Source organism: Macrobrachium rosenbergii, chromosome 40, assembly GCF_040412425.1.
Source record: "Macrobrachium rosenbergii isolate ZJJX-2024 chromosome 40, ASM4041242v1, whole genome shotgun sequence".
In the NCBI taxonomy this organism is placed as follows: domain Eukaryota; kingdom Metazoa; phylum Arthropoda; class Malacostraca; order Decapoda; family Palaemonidae; genus Macrobrachium; species Macrobrachium rosenbergii.
The window spans coordinates 26,825,142-26,852,711 of NC_089780.1; the positions used below are offsets into that span (position 1 = coordinate 26,825,142).

General features: G+C 37.2%; 1 protein-coding gene across 50 annotated transcripts in view; it reads left to right on the top strand.

The window, feature by feature from the left end:
* Window positions 1-27,201, top strand: part of LRR (Leucine-rich repeat) — a 264,962-nt gene extending 237,761 nt beyond the window's left edge. For 35 of the 50 annotated variants that reach the window (XM_067083429.1, XM_067083416.1, XM_067083408.1 and 32 more), the window contains 4 exons: window positions 2,181-2,291; window positions 4,768-4,884; window positions 6,666-6,760; window positions 23,445-27,201. In XM_067083429.1, coding sequence (XP_066939530.1) covers window positions 2,181-2,291; window positions 4,768-4,884; window positions 6,666-6,760; window positions 23,445-23,576 — 455 coding nt within the window. In that variant the 3' untranslated portion in view covers window positions 23,577-27,201. Of the gene's footprint in view, window positions 1-2,180; window positions 2,292-4,767; window positions 4,885-6,665; window positions 6,761-18,565; window positions 18,584-19,477; window positions 19,546-23,444 lie in introns of all 50 variants that reach the window. The other 15 variants (XM_067083447.1, XM_067083448.1, XM_067083450.1 and 12 more) reach the window with 8 other exon arrangements.
* Window positions 27,202-27,570: the final 369 nt, after the last annotated feature.

Here is a 27,570-nt window from a genome sequence, read left to right on the forward strand (position 1 = left end):
ACGACGCGTTGTAACCCCGGAACATGCGTCGTAAGCCGGGAAATAATTTCTGATGAATATATTTGAAAAGCGTCGTAACCTCGGAACGCCGTAGTCGGAACCATCGTAAACCGGGGACTGCCTGTATATATACCAAGAATACTCTCGTTATCACAAGATATCTAATGAAATGTTTTGGTGACAAAATTTTAAGGGTCGCATGATATGTGAGACTGGATGACATATGAGTATTTGTGGGAATTACAGTTCTTTTGGTACTCCATATTTTTCAGTTTTACAGGATGTTTTTGTTGGAAATAAAATGTGCTAGATTATTTATGGTGTAAGCTTCAGTTCCCAAATCAGAAAAAAACTGAAACTTGAAACACTGCTGACCCCAAGGGTGTTGGATAAGGGATTGTGAACCTGTAGTCTGTTTATGAATATTGCACCCATACCATAAAAAATGACAGATATATAAGAGGTTATATGCTGTCTCAAAGCTTAGACCAAGGTACCTTGATTGCTTATATAGCTGCCAGTGGTGAAAGAGGCTAGCCATGGGTTGTTGGATGACAGTCATTCTAAGCAGAGGTTCCATAGGCAGTAGGGCTGCAATGGATTAATATTGAATTTACAAGTTTCTATGGGTATTAATGATGAAAGTGATAGGTGAAAAGCTCAAGGGTTAGCAGCCACCTTCTTAAGTAGTTGTTTGCGTAAAACAAAATGGATTTACCTTGCATAAACAAAAAATGTAAATTAATTTGAAGCGTCAAAATTATAAGGCCCTCTCAGGTGGAAGTGACCCTTCTATTCATTCTTTGAGCACATAGTTAAGAAATTGAAGCATTTGACAGATGGGATATTGGGACTATTCTTTGTTACCACTTTGCTTTAATTATTAATGTTCAGCTTTTTGTTTTTCTGCCCTTGATGCTTTGGCATAAGAAAAAGTAATGGATTTATAGTGTCTGTGAAACGAAAAGTAATTTTACATTTTGTAATTTGAGGTAAGGTGTGCTTTTTCTAAGAGCTAGAGCAAGCTTTGAGATGTATTAGACCTTTATTGTACCTTAAATTGGCTGAATGAATTTTAATAATTAAAATTAGGAAGGAGTGACACTTCAATTTATCTGTTTTGCGGGGTAATTTTATGAATTAGCTTTTGAAGTGTCTCTGATGAGAAATTGCATGTTAGTGCATGTAATAATGCAAAAACTGCTTACTTTCTCAATTGTAAATAAGTGTACTCTATTTGAAGGAAATGAGAGGCCAAGAAAGTTTGTAAATACTGAAACCTCTACCTCAGTGCAGAATATTTTCCTAAACATTCAAGTCAACTTATTAATCTGAGCATGTTACATTGCGAATTTATACCTCCTCCTCTTGTGATTCTTCATTCTGTTTGCCTCATTGTTTTATCGTTGAGAAGGAACAAGAGTTCTCATCAGTTATCCTGAACCAAGTAGATATAAGAAATGGCAACTGGTGTAGCAGTCTTGTTCAAAAGATTTTTCTTAAGACACCTCTCAAGGAATTTTCTTTATACTCAATGAATGATGGCGGTGTTAGTAACAATATTAATAAATATCTATAATATTGACAGAATATAAATCCTTATTGTTTTCAGTTGTAACTATTTAAACTGCTTTAAATAGAATATTTTTTTTTTAGATATCAACAGTTTTGATAAATAATTTGGGATGTCATTTAAGTTTCCATCAAATTTGTTGGATAAATTCTCTCTCAGTGGAATTAGGGACTTAATTTTTGCTTATAATTGCTTGCTAAATATAAAATTTTATTATAAAGATGTAAACTATAATTACATTTGTGTTAAAATTCATCTTTTTCTCTCACTAATAGCCTATGAACATGGAATGAGTAATGTTAATTTATTACTTATTGATTTAAAATTAGTAATATGAATTTTATGGAAAATCAGTTATAATGGAACTTTTCCTCTGCGCTGCACTACTTAGCACTTGATCATAAATTTTCCTTTAAGTGTGTTTGGTAATGAGGAGAGACCTTTCTGGAAATGTTTTATATATATATATATAATAAAAGTGAAATTGAGGCATATTACAAGTTTCCAAAAATTGATCCTTTGAATTGGGCATTGATGTTCCGTGTGTGTGGTATGTTAGCTTGCTCATTTTATTTGATTGCCTGCGTATGTGATGGGCTGTTCTCAGGACCGAGCCCGAACACCAAGCCTGTGATCACCGCCCTGAAACCTAAGCCCCCTCCCCCCCTCGCACCCAAACCACGTCCCAAGTCTGCCATTGGAGGAGACAGGATGTCAGGTAATGAGTTTTTACTTTTTTTTTTGTGTGTGTATATTTGCATAAGGTTCAATAGTTGTTTGATGTAGATAGAACCAAAACCCAAGTAGATATGCATGGGTTAGTACAGATAATATTTTCATCACATTCATGAAGTGAAAATCTCATTCATGCCTAATTTTGGTGAGCTTAGTAACTCACCAGTTTTATAAATTTTCAGGTTCATGTCTTGTACTAATGGGTTGTTTATATACTGTATAAAAAAACTTCCTTTTGTGTATCGCATTTGATTTGCATTGTTGGTTATATACTCTGTATTATTAGACAGTGCTGTATATCTGAGGTTTTAACTGCAAATCCTTGGTGGTCAGGAGTAGCTGTTACGGATACCTTGGTTGATATGCATCAACAGCTGTAACACTGCCAGGAAAACTCTTGAAAAGTTATCCAGCTAAAGGATTGAAAAAGCTCTGCCACTGGGCAGTAAAACTAAGTACCTGCAGCTCATAATCTTAGTAGGAGTGGTGATGATTTAGGAAGTTGCAACCCAAACTAAGAGGGGCAGCTACCAAGAAAAGTAATGGAGGTTATTAAAGTTTATGGAGTGTGGCTAAGCAGTGGCCCTCATAATAGACTATTTTACATAACTAGTCTGAGGAAGTAGGAAGCCACCACTACAAGATTATTTTGCGTGTAAAATCTCAAGGTTCTGCATAGATCATTGGCAGAACCAAAGACCTTAGGTGTGTGGTCTGTTAGTTATTAAAGATAGCTTAATCAGGTCGTCATGTTTATTATGCTCATAGCACTTGCATCATGTGCTATACCTGATCTTACTGTATTTTCAGAAGCTAAAAAAAAAGATTCCTGATATTATAGGAATAGACTTACTAAAATTGTCAGTGACAACAACTTTCTGCTGCTGATCACATTGTAAAATAGTGCATAATGTCAGCTTGACTTTCAAAGACTATGTAAAATTGATTTATCAACTTGAAACTCCTATACATCGAATTTTACTATATCATTATTTGCTGCGTGGACTTTATGATGACTCAGCTCGTCGTTTCGTAATTCTTGTGTAATACTTTCACTTTGTCAAGTTGGGTATGAAATTGTTTTTATAATAATTGGATAGTTGACCAGACAGGAAGGATGGTTGAGTTATTTAAGGTAAATACTTTAATCAGCTTATTTTGTAGTGTCCAGTATTTTTAATTTATTCCTTAATATCATATTTTACTGTTCATTGGACAAAAAAATATGAAAACTTTTATCATGGTCAGAATTGACTAGTCCAATTATACCACTCCCAAAGACACTACTATGAAGTTGAACGTTTACCTGTTACATATTTTTTTTTGTCTTCATAGAGCTGCAAAAGGTTACATACTCTTAGGTGATAAGAGGTATTCTTTTAATGGGTTGTATAGCTCTGATTCATATTAATCTTCTATTTCATGCTGCACAGTCTTGAGAAAATGTATGTGGTGGATTTTTAAAATTTTTTTATTCTTAATTGAATGTTTCTTCTCATTCTGCTATAAATGCTTTTGTTTTCATTGAAAGACTTCCAGGTGTATAGCCTTATGGAAATGCCATTTTGCTAGCATTTTTCATATCTGCCAGTCCTCTACTACATTTCAATGAATTTTTAGTTGGATTTTCATTAGGAATTACGTGTTTGTTGTACCTGATTTATTGTTGGTGTATTTTATCTGATAGTACCTGACAAGTTAACCAAGCCCCTATTGCAGAGTACTACTTATGTGTGTTTTTTCAGTTTTTCTTTCTTTGTATTGCAAACACTTTGAATAATAATTAAATGGGTTAGTCTTAAGTGGAGGCTTCCATGGTTAAATGAAAATAATTGAGAATTTTTTGCCTATGAGGTTTCATTAATGCATCTGTAGCTTTGTTTCTTCAAGTACAATTAAATTATGATAAAAAGTGTTTGTATGGTTTCTTACCAATGTAATTGTGTTTTAATTTATTATAGTTTTGTTGAATTCTTTTGCTGGAAAACTCAGTATTTGGTTCTTGCACAGAATCACTGTACAGTAATTGTGAGGTATGCATTGTTGCAAAAGTAGATGACTAACTAGTAGAGATGTTTTTATGATGCAGTATTACTCTGTTTTATGTAATTTTTTGCTTATTTTCCATTTAACCATACAACTAGTTTGTTTATAAAAACATTACCATGGTATTTAGTGATGAATTTTTTTTATTACATTTTTTATTATTGGACGAGGAAGTTTTATTTTCAGAAATGTGGTTTTAATACTTTTTCAACCATGTATACCAGATTCCAATTGTAGATATACAGTACAGTAACTTTTGGAACTCTTTAAGAAATAATTTCTCTGTTCTTTAGTATTAATTTCTTTATTCCTTTGAATGACTTCTATAGGCATGATTCTTTTTTCTATTAATGAATGGGGATATTTTTAGGGCTTGGTGATAGTGATCCTAAATCATAATTTTCACATGACAGGAGAATATGAGTCTGGGGATGGTGGAGAAGAGGATGGCCCATCTAGTGCTCCTGTAAGATCTGTTAGAGAAATGGCTGCCCATCTTGCTCGTGGCTCTGTTGGGGAGGAATCTACGGGTAAGAGATCTTAGGTTTTGCTTGTACATAGTATGCTCATAGCTGCCTGTGAAAGGAGGCAACAATGTTTAGGCTTTTATAAGTCTTGTAGATGTTTTAAATATTCAGTATTGTAGCAAGCATTTGATTTTATTTCTGCCTTATGCTATTACTGTACTTTTATACAATATTGGGCTCCTCTAGGTTTTATCATATCCTTTTATAGTGTATTGTGATATAAAGTATGGGTATGTCTGAATGTACAGTAATGAAGAGTGATATTTAGTAATCCCCATTAGTGCTATAATATATTACTGATTAAAGTCATTTTGTACATTTTCCTTGAACGTTTTTCACATTTTTTAATTTTCTCAATTTTAATACTGGCACTTTGTGAAATATGCCTTAATGAAATATGCCCTTTTCCAATTGTTTAATAATTGTGGAAAAAAAAAAAAAAAAAAAAGCTTATATAATTTTCAGTACTTGTGAAGACACCCAAATCCAAACTTTGTGTTTTTATTTTCTTGTGAATTGATATTTTAAAGACAAAACAGAACACTCCATAGAGGATTACAGCTTTTTCAGTAACATTTCATACCAGTAAAATAAAATTTTAATTTGTTTGACTTTTTACAGAAGTAAATGTCAGTCAGTAATAGCAGGAGGTAAATGTTTTCATAATGCATTTTGAAAACTTTTATTTGTACTGCCTTTTTTTCACTTTTAAGTAATTTTTATGAAGACATCCTCAAAGACTACTTTCTTTTCAAAGCAACTCTGAAATAAATTTTCTTTTTTCTAGATGTGTCAGCAAGTCTGAAATGGTTTTTATAAATTATAATGAACTTTCTAGATGTGTCATACCAATGGTCATGAATTGGTTATGGTTTTTTATAACAAGTCATATATTGGGTCTTAGCCGTTTGACTATTTAAAAGGAACATTTTGGCTCATAATTTTATATAGTATATGGGCCCACTTGAGTGTTCAGGTAATGAGTTCTGCTGAGTCACTGCCCATATTTGATGTAGGTCAGCTGTAGATTTTGTGACATTTCTTGAAAGGGTCTAGGTATCTCATGCTTTTCAGTTATTAACGAACTTAATGTAATGAAAAAGTGAATTACACATTAGTAACTCTATTAGTATTCTTCCCCCCCCCTTTTTTTTTTCCTTTTGCTTACATTTTAGTGCTTAATATTGACCTTAAGTATATAGGTGTTTTGAATTGTGGTTTTGGATATACTGTAAAAAAAAAAAATTAACTATCACCTATGGAAAGCTGTCTTTTTGGATGTTTTCAACTTGGTCCCAGTTTTTCTCTATTGATTTTTGCTCTGTATATTTACATACAAGAATTAATTAATTGACGAGTCACACCAATTGTTCAAAAGGAGACATTTGGGATTACATTTTAATATGTTCTGTGCTTATAAATTGTATCGTGAATGGATGTTTTTATCTTTATTCATTGTGTGAAAATAGGATGATTTATTTCATTTTGATAATGAATGAAAACAGCATGATGCAAGTCAAAGTCTAGCAAAATGAAAATGATAATGCTTGTAACTCTGTTAGTGTGTTCAGTAACAGCCTTTCATTATGACTTGTGGTAAAAGGTTATTAGATTCCTATGCCAATTTATATGAAGCATTGCATCAATTTCTAAAATATGCATGTAGGCTTTGTTGGATGTTGGCAGGTGACCTTGGAAATTTGTGACTTATGAAAAATGTTCTGATTTATTCCGGATCTATTGATTAATTATTGCCGGTTTGCATTGCGACCTTTTTGCTTCAGACGTAAAAGTGAGGGGGAAATCTGAAGCAGAGAAGACTAGAAGCACAGTCAATGGCATCAGAAAGATTGTTAAGAAAAAGACCCATAAGTTAAAGGTGGATATATTAGCCTACTAATCTTAATTGGTTTCTTTTGTGTGTTTGCATTTAGAGTTTTAACAGTTTTATTGGTGAAAATTAATCCAGTATAGAAATTTAGTTAAGTTAATGTACCACCTTTCAGATTTTTACACATACTATTCAAAGAATTCAAGAGAAGATATTTTAGTTCAATATATTTTTTTGTTGTATTGAATACATGTTGCCCTTGTCATGTTATTTCATTGGTGATATGTACTTTTAATAAAATAATGATAAATGACTAAAATGACACACTACATTATACAGAAATTTATTCGTGTTGGGCAAAATTACTTGGAAATATGCATTAAGAGAAATTCTTTATGGAAAAATTCTTGTGACTACAGCTATGGTGGTAGTTTTGTATCTTTAGTATTGGAAGTTATATTCTGCATATTATATGCAACTGGCAGTGTAGTCTTGTGTTTAATTTATAAGGCTTTTATTCTTCTCTGCTATAGAAACATGGCACAGACAAAGAAAATGGAATTGGAGAGATGTGGTATCAGGAGGAGAAAAGAAAAAACAGAAAATCATGTAAAAGGGCATAGACAAATATCTAGAACTGACTGTTCAGATTTGTATGCAAGACTGAAGAAAGTGATGAAAAATGCTGAAAAATCATTTCATGTATCATACCTATGTTTACCATGATGATAGCAGTATCAAGATCAACTCTTATGATTAGAATACCTTGATTCTCTCCATGGTTCAATTACATGGGTAACACTGTACTGAATGGCAGTCCTTGCTGTTACCTTGGAATCCTTTCTGCAGAGTATCCTTAATATCCATAAAAACCTTTCGACCCATGCTTCAGGATTTTTGAGAAATTATATAGAAGTGTGTATGTCTTTTGTAGGTGGTTGATACAGAATAAGTTTGCCACTACTGCACAAAGCAAAAAACTTCCTCGAAGTGTCCTTGAAGATGGATTAGTGGGGACTGGGGAAGTACACATCCTCAGGTCTAGATGTAAATAAATCTCTCCCGTACACTGATCTGATTGACTCCATGATCTCCATCCAAAAGGAAGTCAGAATAAGGGACTTGAGATGGATGAGGTCTATAATCAGTCTTTAAACCTCCTGATGCTTTTAGGATTAGAGAGAAATGACCTAGAACCATGACCTTCCTGGTAGAGCTCTGTCAGTAGTTCCCTTTCTCTACATGGAAGCCACCTCCTCGTTTAGAGAAATTTTTTTCTGGATTGAAGGAGTAGAGCTCAAAGGTGAAAGAATGAGTGAGAGGAATGGGACCTCATCATGGAAAGGAAGACTACTTTCCCAGAAAATCTCAGGGCCCGGAGGTTCCAGTCTGTCTAAAAACACTCAAACTTCTGAAGAGAGGCCCTGACTAGTAAGGGATTGCCAGTAACGGACTACAGATCCTCAATTTCTACCTCTTCAGTCTGGTGACTTATATTGGAAATGCCCGTGACTGCTGCAACAAAATGGCAATGTTAGGCTGGGTAGCTAGCTGGGAGGCCACTCAGTTAGGGGAGTAAGGATGACCCTTCTGGCTGGAGTTTCGAAAAGGACTATGGATGTCCTTAACATTTTTTGTTAAATGCAGACAATACAGAGTAATGAAAGAAGGGTTGTTGAATAATACAAAATGTATTCTCTCCTTATTAAAAAATGTTACCCTCGTTCTCTTCACTTATTACATTTTTAGAAGAGAAGGTTTTTTCATTTTTAGGGGAACAGTGCTATAGCATGTCAGATTTCATGACTCATATGGTATTGTGACATTAGTGGAATATTTTTATGCAACTGGTCATTATTCTATCCTGACCCTAATGGAGTGAAATCCACCTGATACAGTAAGCTTCCATTGTAGCATTCTCAAACATAGAAGACAGTTGTATGTACTTTCAGTACATGCTAGCAGTTTGGAAGGAAAACCAGATTTTGCGTAGGAATTCTTTTGATTAAAATGGTGCATTATGATGTTACTTGATTCTAGTAATATACTTGGAATGTCAGGCCATTCATACATAGGAATAGGTTAAAAGATCTGAAACATTGTGAGCACCAGTAGCAGGTGCACAAAGAAATTCACAGATGATAAATTGCCTGTTTTTCTCTAGATTATGGTTGAAAAGTAGGGTATGTTAATCCTTTATTGCCTGAATTATGACACCATGACAGAAAAAAAATATTATGATTGTTTTACTAGCATGGCAGACATTGCATAAATGCCATAAATTTTCGTGAAAAAAATATATAAAAAAATTTATAAACATGACGAAATTGCCACAGCCGTCCTTTAAGCCACAGGGTGCACTTTAAATTAAATACTCATGACCTTATATATATTATAATATTTACTCAATGAAAAATAGCAAGGCAGGCTTGAATGCACTTTATTTTTGGGAAACTGTAATAAAAAATCAAGTTAATAACAAAAAACTTTTTTTTTATTGATGTCAGTATGATTCATACATAAATTATTTACTAAGAAATTTTTGCAGAAACAAAGAAGTTTTCAACCCTTCTTAGCATATACAAAAGTAGGTTTGGATTTGTATTCATCCAATAAAATACCAACGTAAACTAAAGCCTGGTTTTTTAAATGTTCATTTTACTGTGTGAAAAGAGAGCAGTTCTTTTCTTTGGTCATACGTAAGTTTACCTTGCACACCCCTTTTCCTAGCCACTGCTGTTTTCCCTTCAAGAAACAGTGATTTTGCCAGAGTCAGTTTGAATTCCTGAAGCTTCATCATTTTGTGTTCAGGAACACCCTTATCTCTGCAATGTCCATGGTAAAACAACCAACAGTTCACAACTTGTTTCATCAAGAAAATGAAAAATAACCTGTGAGAGTACTTCTTGGAGCAGGTGTGGATTCTGTCGAGTGCTATTAGTGGGTCCATTACAGTAACACGCCTCCCATGAATTTATATTCTTTAACAGCTGCAGGATATGGGATCATGACTGAAGCCTTAGCTTTTTTGTCATACCTTTTAGATTCATCTAGAGGTTCCACTGTGCAAATGTTGACAACAAAGTAACTGCCTTATTGTCCATCCATTCTACTACCCATACCTCAACATTATCTACCAAAGCCCTCTTTTTTTTTTTTTTTATGTACCCATGCCTTTCTTCTCCATATCTTTGTTCTTATCAAAGGATATACCTGGTAGTCTATTCATCCTAACAATACCCAAACAATATTATCTGTTTCTTAGCTAAGAAGGTCATCAGTTGAAGTGAAGTAAACCAATGGTTGAAGTATACCAAGTGATTTCTACCCACAGGTGTACACTTGGTTAATGCAAAACTACTTTTGAGCTGGCTCCTAAATCTGGTTCAGCATCCACAGGTTGAAGTGGCCCTTTATATACTGTGAAGTCGTACATAATATCTACAACACACACTGTGTGGATTTTATACCCTTACATATGAGTCTTAGATGGCAAATACTGCTTGTAAGAAGGTATGCCCTTGAAAGGGACCATCTGTTCATGTGGCATATAATCACTCCCTAAAATAATATGACAATTATAAACCATTACAAATATAAAATTAAAATCCTTACCATAAAAGATCAATTTAGTACAATTAAACCTTATGTTTAGGAACAATGAGAAATTATTATTCCACAGTAAAGTAGTATTACAAATATTATTGTTGGCTTAGAAAGAAAATATATACTATAATATGGACAATCATCTTCATTTTCATTATCTAAGCCATATTCATTATGAAAAATACTATACACTCTAAAGCTTGCCTTATTCCATAAACCCAAAGGAATCCATACCTGCTGATAAAGATCATTTATAGGCTCAAAGGGCGAAGTCAATGAAATCATCACGTATGAAAAATCACTTGACAATGCATCTATTTCATGCATTTCAGATGTTTTTTTTTACCATTGTGGTCAGTATGATTTTATCTAAAGGATATATTGTTCATGTCGAACAAACCTAGGTCTTAACATGAGGATAAAATCTTCTAGCACCAGCTGGAAACCAGTAAAAAACATATAAAATTGTAGAACAAGGTATGGTGGCAATGGGGTTCAGCCTGTCGGATGAGAGAGGAGTCATTAGCCAACCTCCCTTAACCCGAGAGCACTGTGATATATTCAGTTTCTTCTTTGCTGCCTTGCCAGAAGGACATGCTGTTGCCCATCCTTCCAGAAGCTGGTGTTTTCCTTGCCCGTTTTTTTCTCCTTTGGTTTGCCCTGTGTGTTTGTGCATTAGTGTTTTTGTGTTGCACTGATCATGCAAACCCATAACTCATCTCAGCCTCCCGTTCCTAAGCCTCAGAGGAAATGTCCAGGGGTTGGTGGCTACACTTTTTCAAGTTTTCTGGCTTCTTATGAGACTGATCCCCATTCTACTTGCAGTAGGTGCAGAGCTAATGTGTTTGATATTGCTAATCCCTGTTCTGAATGTCGTTCTTGGCTTCCTGTGCAGTGGAGGATTTTTGCCAAGAAAAGGCAGCAGGGGAGGAAAGTTGGAGGTGCCATCTTGGAAGGGGTTTTCTCCTCCTTCAGTGGCTGCTTCTCAGGCTCCTTCATGTTCCTCTTCTTTGTCCAATCTTCCTCCAGTTGCTGCTGCTTCCTTGGAAGATTTTACCCCTTCCCATTCTTCCATAGATTCATCTTCGGAAGTTTCGGGAAAGGGGTCAGGAGATATCTCTGTTGCTACCCCCACTCTCTCTTGGGGGGAGTTTCCCCCCCCGTGAGGGAGGAGGTAGCACCATCTTGTTCTATTTCAGGATCGGAGGGCTCAGAAGTTGGCTGGCATTTGGGCTTCTCGTGGCCTTCCAGGAGTACCAACCTTGGGTGGCCTGTTATCCCATTTTCTGTCCTCTTGCATTCCCATGTTAACCGCCTTGACAGTTGCCAGCCCTGCTGCTCTCCCCTTAGCTGTACCAGGAGCTTCAATTCCAGTGTTGCCACATCAGCCATTGTTGTACCCTGCCCAGCATTGTGAAACGGTAGCTGCAGTGGCTTCTCCTGCTCTCGTTCCCAGCTCATCGGCCATGACAGTTCCCAGTTCAGCGGCTCTCCTCGCTCTTTTGCATAGACCTTCAGTTCCTGTTCAGAGTTTCAGGTTTTCTCAAGTGGTGGCGACTTCTACTCCTGCTCCATCTTCTGACGCTCTCATTCGAGCAGTGGTTGACAGAGTTGACATCGTTTTCCGAGAGAAGTACAGCCGTGTTTTAAAGAAATGTTGCAGATCTCCATCTCCGCTTTAACCTTCTTTGTCTTCGTCATCATCATCTCCCGTCCGACTCTCTCCCATTATATGTTAGAGGGCTAAAGACTTCATTGCTGCTCCTCGTTTAAGACTTAGAACCAACTCTCTCTCTTCGTCTCCGCCATTGTCCAACCATGGACGTGGTCTCTTGCACAGCCGTGTCTCTGATGGGGGTACATCACGTCCAGCAGCTTCTCGTCTCTTGGTAGATCTCTTCAAGCAAAGAATGGCGAAAGGAAAATCTATGGCTGTGTCTTGTTCCCCCAATCCCCCTGTTCGTGTTCATAGGAAGGTTGACAAGGCTCCTGTTAAGAAATCCCGAGTATAAAGTCTTTGTAAGTTCAGCCGTTACCTTCTGGATCCTGCAATTCTATGATGGACATGAAGGGGTTCTGCACATACGTGGACGTGTATTCAGCGTTGGCTGTTGTCGCCTCGTCACTCTCCTCGTCCAGTTTCCCCAGCAAGAAATATTTCCCACTGTAGCTCGTACATCTGTGACGATAGGTGCTGTCATTCCAGAAACCTCCTCTGTTCGCACTTTCCCAGGAGGACCTCTGATTGTTGCTCCAGCTCCCACAGCCGTGTTCTTTTGCACACCCGTGTCCGTGAGGATAAGTGCATACATGCGGCAATCCGAGTCATTTGGCTATAGAGCCTCCTACGTCTGTATCTCGGCATCTTGTGTTCATGATCTCCTGGAAGGACTCAGGATCATCATTCGAGTTTGCTCAGCTGTGGACATGATGTCGACGTCACAGATGCAAGGCCATGTATTGACACACGTCTGTTGCATGGGAATGAAGATTCTGCCACTCGCTCTTGTGAACGATTATCATAGTCATCATTGGGCTACCAAGCCCCAAAGAGAGTTTCAGGTCCCGAAAGGGCATATGCCCAAGTAATTAATAAAGATGTCCCACATTTGTCTGATGTGATAAATAGAGTAGATCCTTGTGACTAGGAGGTAGACGATGTAGAGAACCAAGAATTTGTTACTACTTATGCTGAGGTTATTGAACTCTTTCTTGAGTACAATAATCTTTCACAGGAAGCAGTAACAACTTCTTTGGGTGTCCCTGCAGGTACAGGCAATCCCCAGTTATCGGTGGCTTTGGTTATGTGCGATCTGGTTTTACGGTGCTTGCCTAGCAACGACGACAACTGGATTTTCGGCACCGATATGTGCCTATCTCTGGTTATCGGCGCCAATCCTCACTTAACAGCGGTGCCGATCCCCGGTTATTGGTGCTGATAAGTGCTGTTATCACCAATTTTTGGTTATCGTCACACCATCGGTAACGGAACCCCCACTGATAACCAGGGACTGCCTGTATGGGCAGTCCCAGCTGGTTAACAGTGGTCTCAGCTAATGGCGATCTGGTTTTACAGCACTTGTCTCAATTTTCGGTGCCAAAAATTGCTGATTTCTGCTTATCGGCGCCAATAAGCCCCAAAAATCGCTGATTTTCGGTTATCATCACACTAGCAAAACGGAACCCCCGCCAATAACCAGGGACTGCCTGTATATAGGCTTTACTTGGTCCTAAGGAGGATTTAAAGGCTTCTATAGAGCTGCTGTGCTCGAATCATGCAGATTCTTCTGTCGTAGGCCATGTAAATTCCCTCGTCTCCGGGCATGATCATTCTACCCCCTCCGCTGCCTCAACATAAAAGGTTTTATGCAACACCTAACATGGCATTGCACCCTAGACAGATTAACTCAGACCTGGTTTGTTAAGGTCCTGGATTGACCCTAAATCAAGTTTGGTTGGAAGGTCCTTTCCTTACTCGTTAAGAGTCGAGCGCCTCTTTTGCTTTTCAGACGGTGTCTTGGTTAGACTTACTGTCTATGGTAGTGGCCAAGATATCTTCCTCTGCACTAGGTGATTCACAAGACAGTTCCCCCTTTATTAGGCTCTTACAGTCAGGTGGTAATACTATTTCTTATCTGACCCATTTAAATGCTAATATTTGGGTTAACCTTTTGCTGAAAAGAAGAGAGGCAGCCCTCTCCAAGGTTTCAAGATATATCAGCATGAATTCGTTGCTAGCCTTGAGAAACAGGGATGTTTTGAACTCCCCTTCCTTCTTCCCTACAGAACAACTAGACAGCAATTGATAGACATCGCCTGTACAATAACGAGTGGCTAGTTCATCAAGCAGTGTCAAAGTCGGCTGGATCTTCTCATCCTAGTACGTCAGGACCTAGGCCTCAAGCTTCTCATAAGAAGACCACAAACGCGGCATCCACTAATAATTATGCCTGCTCAACCTGCTTAGACAACTTTTAAGAAAGTTCCTCAACAACTGCCCTTTCAGTCCTGCTCTTCTAAACCAGAAAGAGGTACCAGAGGCAGTGCCAAAGGAGGTAAGCGATGGAGTAGGCGCCCCTCCCCACTCATTGCCACCTGTTGGGGGATGCCTGGCGAGCCATTGGGCTACGTGGCAGAGTTTTGGAGCGGAGTCTTGGGTAGTGGATGTTTTAAGGGTAGGATATTTACTACCCTTCAATTTCCCTCCCCCTCTCTCCGAGCAATGTACACATCATCTGTCATAAGCTCAGGAGACTCTGAAATTCCTAGCTCTCCAAGAGGAAGTGAGGAAAATGGAGAAAGGTGCGGTGGAAGTAGTCAAGCATCCTTCTCCAGGATTCTACAGTCAGGTTTTCCTGGTTCCCAAGGCAACGGGCGATTGGAGACCAGTGATAGACCTTTTGACTCTGAACCTGTTCACCAAGAAGACCCAATTCAAGATGGAGATGCTTTGTACAGTCCTTTCAGCTGTCAGAGGCAACGATTTTATGCTCACGACAGATCTGAAGGATGCTTGCTTCCAAATTCTGTTCCATCACTCTTCCCGAAAGTTACTCCGCTTCAGTCTGGGAGAGCTGGTGTTTCAATTCAAGGTCCTGTGCTTTGGCCTAACAACAGCCCCTCAGGTGTTCACAAGTGTGTTCACCCTAGTGTCATCCTGGGCTTATTCTCGACAACTGGTTGGTCCTGGCAAGTTCTCGGAAAAAGTTAATCCAAGACAGAGATCTTCGTCTCCAATTTTATCATGGCCTAGGCATTGTGATAAATTTGGAGAAGTCAAATCTTCACCCAATCAAAAGATTCTTTACCAGGGAATGGTAATAGACATGGTGTCGTCGAGGGTATTTCCATCAGACCAGCAAATCGAGAAGTTCAGGACAGTGGCCAGGTCCTTTCTATCTGAGCAGAAGCAGCCAGCATGTGAGTGGTAAGTAATTCTAGGCCTCTTAACCTCGCCAGAAAAATTTATTCCCCACGGCTGTCTCAACCTTCGATCTCTCCAATGGAGACTGAAAGAGTTCTGGTCCCCTGCAAAGGACTCACCTCTGTTCCAGGTACCTCTGTCTGCAAAGTTGAGAAGGGACCTTCTGTGGTGGTTGGCCAATGAAAACTTGACTGTAGGAGTGCCTCTTCATTGTACTCCTTCAGAAATTCTCGTTCTTGGACACCGCATACAAAGATTGGAGTGCCCACTTAGTGGATCTTCTGACATCGGGAGTCTGGAGTCTTTAGGACAGGCAGTAACACATCAGAGTTCTGGAGCTGAAAGCAGCCTTCGTGGCACTTGAGTTTCAGGAGAAGGTGTCAGGGCACTCTGTAGTTCTTAATGTTGGACAACACTATAGTGGTCATTTACGTAAACAAACGGGAGCTAGTCTCTCGCCAACTTCACTCCATCACCAGTGGGCAATAGACCAATCAGTAGACCTCTCAGCCAGGTATATCCTGGACATGAGAAATGTGGTGGTGACAACTGAGTCATCAGGGTCAGGTCCTGGGGACAGAGTGGTCATTACATCAGGAGATAGCGGACAGGCTCCTCCTCCGTTGGGAAAGGCTAATGATAGATCTGTTCACAACAAGGTTCACCAGAAAGCTAGAGGTTTTCTGTTAGGTTGTCCCACCCCCTTCGCCGTGGTGGAGGATGCCTACAACATCCTTGGGACAGCCTGGGGGTTTACGCCTTCCCTCCCTTTAACCCAATCTGTCAGGTCTTGAACAGGGTAATGTAGCTCCCTGGTGGCCTCATGCAAAATGGTTCCCCAATATACTGGCCCTGCTATCAGCAGCTCCCTGAGAGATCCCTCCATGGTACAACCCCCTCTGCCAGCCTCATGTCAAGAGATATCACCAGTTGGTGGGTCCTTATCTCTTCATGGCTGGAGACTATCCAGTTTCTCCTGCGAGCAAGAGGCTTTTCTCGCAGAGCAGCGACAGAGATGTCTGGCTATCTCAGAAGATCTTCCTCAACTGTGTACTAGGGAAAATGGGCCATCTACTGTGATTGGTGTCGTCAAAGGGGTCTCTCTCCAGTCGGAACTTCTGTTTAGCAAACAGCAGATTTCCTAGTTTTTCTCCAGAGGGAGAAATGTCTTTCGGTGTTTGCCATCAAAGGCTGCAGGGCTGCCTTGGGTTTAGTTCTGCATTTAAAGGATGTAGACCTGTCTTCTTCAAGGGAAATCTCAGTGCTACTCAAAAGCTTAGAGAACTTAAACCTCTTAGTTGGGATCTGACTCTGGTACTAATTAGCCTTACTCGGGCCCCATATGAACAATTGCAACAGTCATCTGACAGACTTGACCCTTAAAATGGTCTTCTTACTGGCTTTAGCTTCATCAAAGAGAGTGGCTGTCTGTAGCCTTTGAATTTGTCCTGGAATTTGTAGCTAAACTCAGAATCCTTTGGTTCATGACAGATTTGAATCCTTCTCCATCCCTTCCTTGGAAGATTTTATTGATAACGACCCAGACAATTGCTCTTATGTCCTGTCAGGGCACTGCATGGTTACCTGAAAAGGACTTGTCACCTCAGAGACTTATTGTAAGCTCAGGCCTTATCAAGAAAGAAGTGTCCAAGAATACCATCTCCTAGCTCCGCGAGGTCATTAAACGTTCTTGTAGCTCTTCTTCAACCTTGGATTCTAACACAGTGTGTGTGCAAAAGCACATGATTTTAGGGGCTTAGTCCTTTCATTAAGGAGAATTATCTGTTCATAGGATTTTGAAGGCTGGTATTTGGCTTCATCAAACCACCTTCACATCCTTCTATCTTCAGTACGTTGCCCACAGGTCCTTGGACACTTTTTCCTTGGGTTTGATGGTGGCTGCTTAACAAGTTGTGTAGCTTATCCAGTCCCCTTAGCAGGACAGTTTATCTTACTTTCTTCTCTACCCATGGACAGTAGGAAGATTGATCTACTATGAGCTGGAACTGGCTAGATACAGGTGAGTGAGTGGCCTTTCTGCTTGAGAAAGTTTATTCATACATGAATATTTCCTTGCAGGAGTTAGTCCTCCCTCTCTCTGACAAGGAGAGAGAGGAATGGTAACGAACAAATTGGTGGCTAACATAGGTTTGTTGTTGAGCAGATATAGCTCTTTAACTTTCAGTTATACAATGTTCCTTCACATTGTGTATTAGCCCAGTAGTCTGACTGTTTGATAAACATTTTATCTGACGAGTCAGAGGCATACATCTCGTTCCTCTGCTTTAGCCTAACCAGAAAATGAGACCAGGTGTGCTGAACCCCCAGTCGGTTCAAGACTTTCCTTTCCTCCCACCAAAGGTGAGTTTATCTCAAGTTAAGACCTAGGTTTGTTCCGCATATGAACAAATGACAAATTTTTAATTAATTTGTATTTTTCATAGCTAACAAACCTACAGTCTTAACATACTTTGCCCACCTTATGCCACCCCTCAAAGTGATTCCCTGGGCTGGAAGAAATTGAATACATCATGGTGCTCTCGGGTTAAAGGAGGTCAGCTAATGCCACCGCTCTCATCCGATTGGCTGAACCCCGTTGTCACCAATACCTTGTTCTACAATTTTATGTTTTTTTTACCAGTTTCCAGCTGGCATTAGAAGATTTTATCCTCACGTTAAGACCTCAGGTTTGTTAGCTATGAAAAACACACATTAGTTAAAAATTTATCATATTTAAAAAGAACAAAACATCTCTGTAGCCTTGGTTACAAAGGAAAAACACAGAGATTTTACACACAAGGCGATCAGCTGGCCACTGAACATTAGCGGTCAATAGTTGCCATACACTGCCAGTATGAAGTGTTGCCAACACTGCATCATGATCAGTAGAGTGTGACGAATTTGTTACAATCATCAACTGATCCCTGGGAACTTGTATTTCTGCTTGTGACTAAATAGTTTCAAGCATTACAAAATCGTCATGGTAGCTGTTATAGGGTTAAATTGGGTACTGTATATTTAAAATTATAAAATTTAAATGTCATATGTTTGGCATTTTACTTCGTAAAACATCATACAACATTCTGTGTATGTATTGTAGTTATCTGAAATGATGGTACATTTATTTCACTACCAATAATTTTCACTAATGTTGACATATTTTTTGGCATTAGATTTTTCAGTAATAGTCATGCATTTTAATTGTTTGAATTGTTCTAATATAGACTGTAAAATTTACTTTCTATATGAAATATACTGAAATTATCACTGTGATATTTTTGGGTGCAATAAAAAGTAACATGTTGTTTTTATTCTTTTGATAGTGAGGCACTAAAATGCAGGTAAACTGTCATTTGTATTTCACTTACACATTTGAAATCCTTACCTGTAAAATAATTAGATACTCCACTGCTCATGATTTCGAGTCATATATATATATATATATATACTGCGAGTGATTGCTATAAGTGTTGTGCAGTGCCATGAACACTACTTTGCATGCCTCTACAAAACAAAAGTACTGTATTTGTACGAATCAAAGTTTTATTTGCAGACTGTCACAGTGCTACCTGTTAACCAAATAAAGTATCAAGCTATCCTGTGTATTGGCTTCAGATTGTGTTTACCAAGCTAAATTGAGAGAGAGAAATGCTTATGATGTATTGTGTGATTTATATTTATAATAGTTTTCCTTTTTTGCATGGCACAATGTGCATGATTCTAGTTGCAATGTGGATTCATTATGAGCTTTGTGGCACATGTGAGCTTTGAAAAAGAAAATGAGCCTTTTTTAATGCTTTACATCCTCATAATGACCTACAGTGCTTATAATGTTATCCAGTTGTTTCTAGTTACATTCACTGACACCAAGTTGGAGCAACATGAAGATATTCTCATGCTTGCTACTAGTTTTATGTTGCTATTTATATTATACTTTGAGTTTTGTTGATAATGAAAGGGTGAGTAACTAGTTACCGTGATAGGTACAGACAGGTATTCAACCTGTCTTATAATTTAAATTAATGAAGTAGGTGATTTGCTAATTAAGGGTTATAGTAGTTATTTAGATACCTTTTAGAAATACAGTACAGTAGGTTGCAATTGTGTTTGCCAAACTTTTCATTCTCTTTTGTAGATTTATGTTGCTATACTACTTGGTGTCACAGGCTTGATCCAAATGCTTTTATGTTGGTGGTCACTGATTGTGCACGTGTGTGTTTGTGTTATTTGTGTAGGTATGGCCCCAGAGCTGCAGGTAATCCTCGACAAGCGACGCTCGACGCTCACAAACAACCAGCTGGAGGTATAAAAACTTGCATGATTTATTCCATGTATATTTTTGTTCAAATTAAAAAAAAAATTGCTCAGCATTTGCTTCATTGCTTTGCTTATATAAAAACAAGTTTAAGTGGTCATATTTACTGTATTTGATGACATACAAGACCCCAACCCCATATTTTGCCCAGGAATTTAAAGGAATTTATTTGTTTATATGGTACCTAGGCTGATTAGTATGAATATCATTTTGTTGCATAGCACTACATGGATTCCTTCCTTGTATTTAGAAGCTTTAGAGTATATTTTTTTTTTATTCACATACTTTTTACTGAATAATTGTTTACCAAGGCAGTTTGCAGTCACCACATGTATGGTAGCTAACATAGTATGTTCTTCTGAATGAATTTCACATGACGACAACTACTGTAAATCCTTATTTTATTTATATCTTTTACTGTAAAATAATGTTTAGATATGATGCATATGGTTACCAGATGTACGATAATAGTTTACCTTCGTGAACTCCTTACATATGTCTTGTGCTCTTTATGACTGAAAGTTTAAAAAACTATTACAAAGCTATCATTTAATATTGGCAAACATGTTTTTGTGTATGACAACTAATGCTGTTAATCATAAGCCTTGTACAGTACGGGAAAATAATTTCCAAAGATACGCATGAGGGGTGAATACGTTAATTACATATCCATATGTACATTTTATTTGTTTTCCACAAGTAGGAATTTTCAAGCACAACATTTCATAGTTAACATTTAAATATAGTCATATGCTATAGTGTATATTTACATACCAATTCTTGCAATATAAGAAAAATTAATAATACTGTACAAAGAATGCATTATCCACAAGCAAAATGCAAAATAAGTAATCTAAAAAGATTGAATTTGTCTTAATTATATAATTTTTGACTTTTATCCTAAGCCTGACCCTTAGAGGGGGGTGGGGGGAGAGTTGCTAGGGAACTCATCCACTGCAAATCACACACTGACAACTTATGTGACTTATGCTTAAAAATTTAGGTACAGTTCTACTTATGGTGTCACCATGAAGCTGAATACCATTATTTAGTAGTACAAAGCCCTTGAATAATAGCTTTTCTACATTTTTGGATCGTGTTACTAGGCAGTTGGTGTTTGCTGTGGCCAGATGTCTTTAGTAATTATGTTACAGTTGTAGGTTTTTTGTAGTTTTCATTATTGAGAAATGTAAAACAAAATTTTTATTAAATGAGTGGTGTACTGTAATACAAAAAATGTACTAGTATCCTTAATGGTGCTCAGTGCTTCAATTTTATCTTTTTCATTTGTATGGTAATTCTTTTGTTTAAATAAAAGTCATGAAAATATTGATTTTGATGGTATTTGAGTTTATTTATATTATGGAATTCAAGGAGTTAGTCTAGGTGCTTGTCCTCCATCTTACCAGCTGGTTAAGCATACGCATACCAGATACCTCAACATGATTTAGGAGGTATTTTTTCTTAGCCCTTTTTTTTAAGTGGATCTTGTATTCCATCCAATACAGTACTTACAAGAAATACTTTCTATTCTAATCAAGTTTTCATAGTATCACTTCCAACTGTCTACTTGTGAAACAATCATGGTCTTACGTTTATTTTTTTTTATTAAGGAAACTGTATCAAACCTTGTGAGTATAAATGATAATGTTCCTTGGCATCCAAAACTCACTGGATTTCTAATCTCTGAAGAAAGGATTGTTTTCATTTGGTTCAGGCAGGTGTATTGCCTGCAGTTACAGAATTTGAGTTCCTTAAATTTTTTTGTGAAATATTTTTTTGCATGTGAAATTTTATTATTTATGCATATTTTTCAATTCAAGATTTTTATAGAACTATTCAAGTCTGATTTTATCAATACTTCAGCTATAATTTCATTTGTTCCAACAAACTCATGAATCATGAATAGCCTTTCTCCATGCAAAGATTACCAAACTGCACCAATTTCTTCTTGAAAAGTGAAAGACCACACTGTGCATGCCCAGACCATGCTTCAGGATATTGCAAGGTATCTATCTCATTCCTCCATGTGGCTTTGCTTGTGCATGTGCAAATTTTGCTCTCCAAGGATAGCTGCATTTTTGTTATTTTGCCATGTCCATTTGCTTCATTATTACTTCCAGTATGTCATACAGTATTGGTATGTGAATTTTTCATCTAGAAGTTTTTTGCCTTCCAGGCTAGTGATGAGCCTAGCTTGCTTGTCACCATTATATAAAAGTTATTACTTTGCTTTTGCTATTAGCAAGTTCATTGTTAAGACTCAAGACTCATTGGACAAAGCTTCTTTGTTCTCAATGCCGCCTCTTTACATCAAGAGCTCCGAGAGTAGAATACATTTGTCTTTTCTGATCTCAACCCCTCTTGTCTTCTCCTGTGATGAAGCCTTGTCTCTTCAGAATCCTCCTTTACTGAATGTTTGCCATGTTATCCCTTGGGGATATTTTCCTGTCTGTGTTGCTTGCCTCTTGGTCTCAGGATTTGTGCTTCATACTTTCTTGGAGCCTTCTCCTGCCTTGGCACCCATTCCTCCATCTTTGTTGGAGTTCCTGTGATCAGTGGATGTGTTTGGCATTGATATCTAAAGAAGAGTCTGGCCTTAGTTTTCGAGGAACAGCTCATGGATATTATTGAGTTGTCTGTGACTGAATTGCTTCCAGTTACCTTGTCCCCTTTTTTATCCAAGTCAGTGCTGCCTTCTGTCTGGATGTCACTTTTGACTTGTATGCCTGTGTCTTTGACAGATTTGCCTGTGTGAAATCTTGATGTCTGCTGCTCCTATCACATGTGGTCCCACCTTTACTGGTGGCCCAAGGCCTGTACTGTCCCCCTTGTAATCAGCTGCTCCCATGATTTATCATCGTTTACAGTGCAAATTGTTTATGATTCTGCTGTGCCGTCTTTTGCTTTCTCAGGACTGTATTTCAAGGATGATCATCTCCCAACTGACCTGCCTTTGCAGAACAGCTTTCAGTATTATCTGCAATTAGTGCAAAAGGAAGCACACAAACTATAACTTAAGCTATTTAATTGACATATCATGGAGATGCATTCCATAGAGGCCACCTAAGCCCTTGGAATAAATTCCTTCTCAAATCTGAAAAAGTTTATTGAAATTGGTGAGCCACATTTCTTGTAACCATGACTCGAGTAACCCCCAGGCAAGAAGTTCTCGTAGTGGAAAGTATTGCAAAGTCACTTTTGTGAAGAATGATCAGCCAACATTCCTGGTTAGAGCTGACAGAAGCTTTGGTTGTGTAAATGATTTTCAGTAATAATAGGATGCAAGGGTAATACATCATGTTTTTGGAGCTGGGAAGTTTGGTGCCTGGTAAGCTTTCTGATAGGTAAAATAAAAAAAATTGCCTTGTAACCAAGCCTCGCTTGCAATGCAGTTCATATACATTTCATACTTGAAGGTTAAGCAGAAAAACTTATCCAAAGGATTATCTGTAAACATCTTTTACTTTTAAGAGCAAATGAAATATATAAACCATCTAACATTAAATTTCATTTCAATATTGTATGCTTAACTTAAAATCACCTGCAGTATATGACTTTTTGGAGTAATAAAAAATGTGAACCCTTTTTTAAAGGTACATGAGTATAGAGTAGTACTTGCAATGTACAGTATGTGCATGTTGCATGAGCAAATAAAACTCAGAAGAGTGAATCTAAAACTCAGCCTGCATTGAAGTAATTAGATGACATTAGGTGAATCTGATTTAAATTGTCTTCAGTCAGTTTATAAATGGAGTCCACAACTAAATGCAACGCTGTGAGACATAACAGTTATTGTTTGTTTTATCCTTATGTTTTGGGATAAGAAAAAAATGTTGGGTGTGAGTGTGATTTTAATGAATGTTCTTCACTATTCAACTTAACAGGAGCTGGAGGAGACTTTAGTGGACGGTGAGCATGGGACAGCATCCTCTTCGGGTCCTCCTTTACACCGCCAGACTTCACATAAGCATGTCCTCACCACTGACCTTGCTTTAGAGGATGTCGTCAATGTATAGCACAACGTCAGAGCTGAATTTTTATTGAGCCATTCTGAATGGTGTGATCTTAAGCACGGACTTTCACAAGTGATAAATAGTCAGACTGTCTTTTGATTACTGTATCTGTGTCAGATCTAAGAGACATAGCTAACTGTAAATATTCTAGTTATTTTAATAGTACAGTATTCTGTAAATTTTTTGGGGAGGGAGGGGGGGACTTCATCAAGAAGAACCTACCATATACAGTACATGGTTGGGTGGAATAGGATTTGTTGCTACTGTTGTTTTTAGGAAATGTTGTTGTTAAAGATTGTGATGTGTCATCTTTGAGAATTTACCAAAGAGATGCCCTTGCTATTTGTCATTGACTTCTGGGTCCCTCTGCACTGCAGGTTTGTTAAAAATCAAATCCTATTGTTATATTAATGTATGGTTGCATGCATAAAGTATTTAGAAATGGATGCTTAATTAGTTTCTACAGAGGGATTTTTACTAAGTCAAGATACATGAATTTCCACCAGTATTGATTTTTAAAAAATTGCCAAAATTAATTGTGGCATTTTTAGAAAAACTTATTGCTTTAGAAAGTTTCAGGTAGCTTATAATGTCCTATGAACCCTAGAAATTTGGTGTAAATTATGTACAGATTCAGCATTATTACACTGCCATTTTAGGAAATCTCTTGAAACAAAATTGGAATTTTTGCATGCACAACTTAAAAGATAAAAGGAGGGAATTCAGATGTTAGATATTTCCTGTCCTTCATAATTGTGTAAATCCTACTTTAGAATTAGTTTACCAATGTTATTTTTGCAAGTGATTTTCATTCTAGAGAATTGTTGCTGTCATGTAATTATTTGTATAGAGATGAAAGTGCAATTTATATGTGTAGCTTTGATATTGGTTTTATGTATAATTGTGAAAAGATAAGTTGAAAGAAAAGCAATTTCATATTTATATTTGTCAGATTTTGTGATTGTTTGTACAACAATGATGAAAGTTTTTGATATACTACATTTGTCACTGGTAAATGTGTAATCCACTGGATTAAAATGAGATGTAATATGCCTGGTGATATTTTCACAATGTTGATTCGCTCAGCAAGCTTTTGATTAAAGCATCCCCATTTTGACATAGTGATTTTGGCAATGCATTGTAAATCTGTTCATCATTGTTGTTTATATATACAATATTGCATTTTTTTTGCTTTAAGCATTTAAGGTATAAGCATAAACTTCTAAAATACTGGGTTAATTTCCCTGAATACTGCTTTGTCAGGGAACCCTTAAATTGAAAGGATATAATGCATTTATGTATACACTTGGTGAATGCTTTTGATGAAATTGATTGCATTGCAGTAATGTAAGAATTTAGTATGTTTAAAAGGGAGTCTTGTGCAGAAATTTCAGATCTGTATTTAGTAAACAGCAGTATATCTTTCAAGTGCATAAAAACAGTTAATTTTGTATGGAATTGCACTATAAAATTGAATTCAGACATAATTGATATTGCAGGGAGGCAGATGGCCATTCACTTTTAGAAGTCTCAAAAACTGTCTTGCACTACTAGATTCAGCTAAGGCTTAAGGGAGTTTCATCTTCAGAGCTTTGTGCCAAGAGAGTGATTTTCACAATCATTGTAACTGTCTCTATTTCTCAAAGTTAGGTACCAATTGTGATTATTTTTCATTCTTATTATTGATATTACTTTTGAGGGTTCTAATGATGGTGAACAGTAGTGTATCTGTGATGAATTCTGCTCGAGGTGTAAATGAAAAGCTGTTATGCTACAAGTACTGTCTTCACAGCTAGTTTTTATGGTTAATCATTAGGAGTCTGTCTTCAGCTCATTTGCATGTAGTTGAAAAAGAGGCAAGCTCTTGAATGTTATACATAACTGTATATACTATATATATACATAAATATATATGAAGTTCCTCAGTTTGAACAGTATTGTAAAATTGTTTAATTGCATAATTACAGGAGCTAGATGTATGATATAATACTGAAAATGTTCAAAATTAAATTTCAACGTGATACCTGTAGATTCATGCTTGCATTAAATGCATGTTTTAAGAATTAATACACAGGGAGCTTTTAATATATTCTGAACTAATTTATTTTACAGATACGTAATGTCTTTTGTTTTCTTGTTTTGATTACAGTGGTTAGAGAAGGGAGATTTAACTAGAGCCAGAAAATTGTGATTGCAGTGGTTAGAGAAGGGAGATAAAACTAGAACTGGAAAATTGCAACATGGAACAGATTGGGGCAGTATGGCAGTACAAAAGGGCATGTGGCAAAGGGTTTTAAGAGTGCTCATTTGGAGACAATACTTTTAAGAAATCAAAAAGCATCCTCAATGTCTGTATCAATGATATAAATATAGGTAGATGTAGAACAGAACAACAATTTTGGTATCTTCCTTTAGCCACTGTAGTAAACCTTTTAAAGCCCTACGCACCTGATCTCCTTGTGGCCTGTAACTTCAGCACAGTCCACCTTTAACCTCAATGTTAGCATCCCAATTTGACTTCCATCATGTAGTGTCAGTTTATACATCTTTATAAAAGCTTAACAAAAGAAGGTTTTAAGGGGTACTGTTGAGTACTGAGCAAGTGTTGGGTCAACAGCATATTTCTCGTAATATTTGTACTCACAGGTATTAACACTTTTAAAAGTTTTATAGTCAGTTGATGGCATTTTCATGGACACACAACCCACAGTTATGTATCATTAGTTTTCACAGTTATTGTTTGATGTATTAGAGTATATAAAATAGTGTACAGTCTAATGCCAGTCCTATAATTTTTATTGGTTATTTTTTACAAAATTTTAACTAGTATCATGGCATAGAAAGTATTTCTTATACAGTAATCATATATGTGACCAATTTATAGATGATAAGGACAGGGAGGAAGCTGGACGTTCAATCTTAATAACTGGAAAGCAGCATACAGTATACAAGTAGGTCTGACATTTTGTAATTTTGTATTACTTTTCAAACTGTATTTGCGACACCACAAGTAGTTTTGATACTTCACTGTAAAGCAAATGTTGGACAATTGATGTTTGTGGATTGCCATTAATTCATCTTTTCCAGATTGAATTAGATGGATCGGTAATGAATCATTTTTTTCAATGAATTGAAGCATATTGAAGGGTTTTTGATAGCCTGGTAGGAACGGGCAATATGTCAACATTTAGTGTCATGTGAAATTGTGTGGCCTTTTATAATGATGGTTTGCATAATTTTATATCATCATTGTCTTTATAATGTACTGGTGGTTTTCTTTTATGGAAATTAAGTGTATTTTGCCTAGCTTTTGTCGTCAGATGTCCAGTTTTCCTAGCGCCCAGGTTAGCTGTTAGAGAAGAGATTGTGCCATGAAAATCTAGGGAAAATTTTAGTGGTCATATAGAGTTGTGATATCAAATGCTCCCACTTTTTTTTTTTTTTTTTATTCATCCTTCTGTTGTCTCTCACTGTCTCTTGCTTTATAGGGGTTGACTGGAGAGCCCAAAAATAAGTGACCACAGTTTTGTCACAGTGCGCAGTGTTTTACCCTTGCAGTGTAAATAAATTTCTTGTAATATTTTATATTTTACAATTATTCTACTGCCTTAATAAAACTTATTTCCTATGGTTTTGTTTTAGTAATAATTTTATTTATGGTCCTACTCAAATGTTACTAATGTGTAAGACTAACTAAAGCCAAAGGCCAGTCTAGTTAAGTCATTGTTTGTCAGTGGAGAAAATAAAGCATTTTACTTGCATATGGCATGTGGAAGATAATTTTAAAAGGTATTCCATTTAAAACAACTGTGGGTTCCCTTAACCTCCCAGACAGCCCTTGGCTCCTTGTCATTAGGTGAGGGTTTTAGAGTGCAACTGCTCTGATCTAAGCCATTACTTGGCCCCAAGTAGTAGTTCTGAACTAAACCGGGTGCTCTCATCTCTCCCCCCTCCATTTTTCTTATTCCACTCAATGGCCCTGCATTGGAGACAGGCA